Source organism: Apium graveolens, chromosome 11 (assembly GCF_009905375.1).
Source record: "Apium graveolens cultivar Ventura chromosome 11, ASM990537v1, whole genome shotgun sequence".
Lineage (NCBI taxonomy): Eukaryota > Viridiplantae > Streptophyta > Magnoliopsida > Apiales > Apiaceae > Apium > Apium graveolens.
The window spans coordinates 153,672,159-153,678,127 of record NC_133657.1 but is presented as its reverse complement, the minus strand read 5'-3'; the positions used below and the strand labels follow the sequence as shown (position 1 = coordinate 153,678,127).

Genomic DNA, 5,969 nt, shown 5'->3' with positions numbered 1-5,969 from the left:
ATAATCCAGAAATTGCAATAGAAAAGAAAAAGGGAGGTTTGTGATGATTTTTAAATCTTTTCTAGTAGGTAATCTAGTATCCTTATGCATGAAGATAATCAATTCAGTCGTTGTGGTCGGACTCTATTATGGATTTTCTGACCACATTCTCCATAGGGCCCATCCTTTAGGACAAAGAAAGTCTACTGGTGCTCACAAAGCCAAGCACAAGACTACTGCTGGTACTCCTGAGGATGATGATGTTACAATCTCTAATTTAGCAGATGCTAAAAGATTATTCTTTCCTTACAGGCTTAAGGAAACAGGTGAAGAGATTGGCTTGTACTACAAAGACAAGATGTTTGAGCAAAAGAATGCTAGGAGTGCTCTTGGGTATATAACTGAAGAATTTCTTGATCTAACACCTGAAGAAGCAGTTATGCAACAAAAAGAGCTAATGGCTCAAATTGAAGCTAAAGCTAATACTTATAAGGGAAGAGGAAAAAGAGGTGGAAGATCTACAAGAGCTAGAGGAAGAGGAAGAGGAGGAAGAACTTCTAAATCAAGTCAAGTGACTGCATTTAACTCTACTTTTCTAAATTTTCTATCCAGAAAAGGTTATGTTCATGTACAAGGACATGAAGGACATGAAGGAGATGAAGAAGTTCAGAATCCAGAAGAGTTGATTATACCAAGGAAGAAAAGATCAGCCACTGACATTGATCAAGCTGATACAACAAATCAGGATGTAACTCCTGATGTAGACACGAATCCTGAGGTAAAAGCAGAACCTGATGCTATGAACCTGATAGCTGATTTTTACTCTGATGAAAAAGTGATTGAAGCATTAAATGATTCAGCCCTTATCTAGTAGTCACTCCTCATACTTCAGAGGTTGATGAAAAAGAAAAGGTTAATAGGAGACAGCTGATCAAGCATGCAAAGAATATTTGCAGAGAGTTTTAAAATTAAAGAGGGAGCTATGGCATAAAGCAAAAGGGAAGATTCATGATCTTTCTACAAGTTATTTTCCTCTCAGCAAGAAGGATAGAAGATAGAAAGATATTTATACATTCGATTATCCTAAAGGGTTCAAGCATGTTGAATTTGTGTCAGCAGGGTTAAGAGATTCTATTCCAGAACAGGAAGATGTTGATTATTCCATCAAAAAACCTTCTTGGGTGGAATACAATGAAAAACTGAAACTTATCAAATCTCGAACCAGAGGAGGCATTGGTCATTCTGATATGGAGATTCTAAGATCTAATCTGCTGTATACAAATACTCTGATAGAGAATCTTGGTGAAAGAGTTTCTCCTTCACATCTTGAGAAAGTTGAAGCTGTGAAGATCGTCTATAGAAAGATAAATGATAATGATGTCAGAGAGGAGATTTTGTACTTTTTCAGGGATGGTAAAGTAAAGAGCTTTACATTGCAGCAACTCTTAATGAAGACTGTGTCAGAATTGAAATACAATCACTATCTTCTTAGAGTTAAGAATAGTGTCACTAGAAATTGGTCTTCTATGATATTTGAAGTCATCAGAAGAAGAGTCATGACAAAAGAAGATAAATATAATGGTGATTATGTTCTTGAGTACAGAACTTATACTGGTCAAGAAATGAAGATGAAAAAGGGAGCTGCAGTGCTACAAGTTTTTCTCAACAGTCCTTAATTATCCTTCAGTCCTGATCATGAAGATGTCAGTTTAAGCTACATGTTGATTGGTGATCTTGAGATAAGCAAAAGCTCAATTTCTAAGTTGAGATCAACCATCTATCAGCTTGGAGAAGACAATGAAGAGAAGAGAGAGTTGAAGAAAAAGCTTGTTAAAGTTCTACGAGACAAGGAAGATTGAAAAACTTTCTGGAAACAACTGTCAGTTATCTGAAGATACTAAAGTGAGCTTTACACCTTGTACATTTTATAGATTAGTTTTGGCATCATTGAGAATGGAATTTGTGCTTCATTACATTAAGCATAAATTGGGGGAGATTGTTATATATTGAATTCTCAATGATCAGAAGAAGCTCAGGATCTGGCTGTTCGGGTGTCATCAATATCTGATATGTCATCAGGATTTGACACATCATCAGCATTTGGATGTCATCAGTATTTGAAGACAGTCAGCTTAGAAGATTTGTTCTGTTCCTTGTATTGTGGAGTAGATATCTTTTACGTCTGAGTTATAGGACTTTATCCATTCAGTTGAAGATATGTATCAGTTCAGTTAGTTTTTGATAATGCATATCTTAGATTGATTTGTTGTAGATGTGTAGTATATAAACACAGTTTAGGTCATCACATAGTGTATCTATCTCGAGTATCATTCGACCTAGCATCTCTCAAGAACATCAGTATTTCTTGAGAGAGTTTTGTAACAGTTTTTATCAGATATATAAAAAGTTGTTATATTTTATTACTTGTTCGAAACATTTATACAATTGTATCCAACCCCCCTTAAACAATTGTATCTTCATTGGGCAACACATGGGATCGGGAAAAACTCCAAGCGTTGAATAAAATGCCAAGGCTATCATTTTTCTTAGGCATCACATTCATGAAAATTTAAAATCTGAATACTTAACCGTCAAAAACCCATTCACCATTTGGAATAATCTCAAAGATAGATTTGATCACCAAAAACTTGTTCATCTACCTCATGCCCGGTATGACTGGCTTAACATAAGGTTACAAGATTTCAAATCTATTGATGAGTATAATTCTGCCTTATTCAAAATAAGCTCAAAAATGACCTTGTGTGGTGAGAATATTACTGATGCTGACATGATTGAAAAGACGCTCTCAACCTTTCATCCCAACACTATGATTCTGGCGCAACAATATCGGGAGCACAACTTTCAAAAATATAGTGAGCCGATATCTCTCCTTCTTGTAGCTGAAAAGAACAACGAGTTGTTATTGAAAAATCATCAGATACGTCCCACAGGTTTTGTCCAGTTACCTGAAGTACATAACATGTCATTTTGGAAGAATGGACGTGGGAAAGGGCATAGAGGAGGACGAGATTACAGATGGAATCATGGACAAGGAAATTTTCGTGGTCGGTTTCGTAATCAGTATAACTCTGGTCACCTGAAGTCGCAGCGTGATGGATACAACAACAACTCTGGCCACCAGAAGTGGCAGAATAAGATGCCAAATAAAAGGAAGGCACCACCAGAAGAGGATACTAGAGATATCTGCTTTAGATGTGGGGCTCATGGGCATTGAACTTGCACTTGTCGTACACCCAAACATCTTGTAGAACTTTACGAGTCATCTGAAAGGCAAAATAGACAAAGGATGGAAACAAACTTGGCTAGCTAGAATGATGAACCGGTGATTAAGACCACAAGTGAACTAGAAAATGGTGTTAATATCTACTATGGCCTAGATGACTAGTTTTCATATGCACTTTTTTAATGTCATGTGCTACATCTACTTGTTTCGAAATCTACTTCAATGTACTTATTTTATGTTCTATGTTCTAGTTTTATGTACTTTGTTTATCTTAATAAAGTCATTTTTCACTTATATATATATATATGTACACAACACAAATATGGGAGACATATGTATTGCTGACTGCGCAACTACTCACACAATTTTACAAAACCAGAAGTATTTTTATCAGTTAACTAAAACCAACTCACAAGTATGGATAATTTCGGGTACGTCTAATATAATCGAAGGTTTTGGAAGGGCTAATTTTCTCTACCAAATGAGACACATGTTCATATACCAAATGCCCTATGTAATATCCCATATTTTGAAATATTATTATTATAATTATTTGGAATTGTTTATGTGATTTTATGTGAATTTTAGTGAATTATATGATAATTTGAAGTGATGTTTGGATGTTTATATATGATAAATTTTGAGTATTTCAATTTTTATATGTCCAGAATAAAGTATAGATAATTATGATATTTTCTGGTAATTTTTGGACTATTATATGAATTTATATGATTTATGGATTTATTAATTATTTTCTGAGTAATTACAAAACTATTTTATAAAGCCGGGAATCGTCCAACTTCAACCGTTTTTGCATTTTTACAACCCGAAACTCTTCCAAAAACTCCTTTCTAACCTAATCTGGTAATTCCGGATATTTTCCGTATTTTAACTTTTTCGATCCGGATTACGGTTTGACCCGTGCGCGTCCCAACGCAAAATTTTCGATACGATGAACGTTTTGATAAATCAACAAAACCCGTATTCTCGAAAGACGGGATATTATTACATTATTTTCGTATAAAGTGTTTTATAAGAAGCCCGGTTTTGTTAATTATCCAAATCTGATATTAAATTGTATCGTTTCTATAGTTACTTAGCGGCTAAGTAATCTATTTTTGGATCCGATATGATCCAATGGGATATTGGTTATGTGTTTTAAAATGCATTTATCTGAATCGATCTGTAATTTGGACGCTTGTTTATTTGCATTTTAATCGAGGTACTCATTTTATCTCATTTTATGTGTGTTTGAATGTATTTTATGTGTTTTCGGGGTTTTCTGTTAATTTAAGTATCGTTTCTGTTTTTCAAAAATAACGGACCGGGACCCACCGGGACGTCAAGGCCCACAAAATTCACGTTTTTATTTTTATAGAATCATGGGTATTTCAAATACCCGTTATTTTCGTATTTTTGAATTATTCACAATTTTGGGGATATAATTTTTGTTTAATATAAATATCCAATTTTCTTTTTATTTCATTTCATTTTTTTTATTAAAAACAAAAATTAAAAAAAAAACATTTCTGGATAATGTTCTTGGGGGTGAGATTTCGTTCTTGAGGGAAATCGAATGATTCCAAGAGCCTCACTGATATGTTTTCGATGTATGAATAACCGAAATGAAGGTCTAATCAAGCCGGTCCTTTTGATACCAAGAACGTTGCATAAGGTGGAAAATTTGATTAAATCGATTTTTTTTCATATGAGGGTCGAATTGGGATTCTGAGTTGTGAGGATTTTTAATGATTTCTGATGTTATAATCTGCTTTGCCATGATTAAATGAATCAATTTTATGTATAAAACTTTGATTGTTGAATTTTACAGTCGAGTTTTCGATTTTGTTGGTTTAAATAACTTAATTTTCTGGAATATAGACTTTAGGATTGGTAATTTGAATCATCGTATTAGATTATATAATTTCTGAGCTTTGATTCGGTAGCTAGTTCACAAATTTTAGTGAAGAAACGAACGATATTGATGTTGGCCGGATTTTGGAGTTTTTGACGGAGTTCATGGCGAATTTTAGTCGGAGTCGGCATTTAAATAGTGGATGAGTGAAGATGATGTTACGTTTGTGTTGTTGGGTCAGTTGTGTTTTGATTAGGGTTAAAAAATGCGGCAGTTTGAGATGTTGCGGGGGTTAAACGGAGGTCACCGGAATCGGTGAACCCCGCTGGAAACTGGGCTTTCTCCCCAGAATCCGATCGGTGTTCATACCGACCCGGAACACTGACCTGGTTGACCCGAATTCCAACCCAGAAACGACCCGCCTTTGATCTTGAAAGTCCCTTCCTGTTTTCCAGAATTCGTTTTTGGTATTTTTCTTTTAAATTTTAATTCAAATTTTTTTATTTTAATTCCCAAAATTATTTTAAAATTCCAATTTGAATTTGGTTAATTATTTAATAAATAACCGAGTTACTTTAAATTCCAAAAATTTATTTCTTTTATTATTTTCAAATATCCAAATTTGATTTAATTATTTATAATTTATTTTAGTTAATTATTTATGGATTTAATTGATTGATTAATTCATTTTATCAATTAATTTTATTTATAAATAGTTAAATAAAATATAATTATTTATAATTAAGCCAAATAATTCCTAAAAAATATTTTAAGCTTTTAAAAATTATATATTAGTATTAAAAAATCAATTAATATTATTATTAATTGATTTATTCCAATTTAATTCTTATTTTATTCTTTAAAAATAAACCGTTTGTCCGTTTAATACGA

General features: G+C 33.3%; 1 protein-coding gene across 1 annotated transcript; it reads left to right on the top strand.

Annotated features, from left to right (window-relative positions):
- Positions 1-2,731: 2,731 nt before the first annotated feature.
- LOC141696031 (uncharacterized) lies at positions 2,732-3,214 on the top strand. The gene has a single exon (XM_074500224.1). It carries the CDS (start codon positions 2,732-2,734, stop codon positions 3,212-3,214), a length of 483 nt encoding a protein of 160 aa, XP_074356325.1.
- The last annotated feature ends 2,755 nt before the right edge of the window (positions 3,215-5,969 follow it).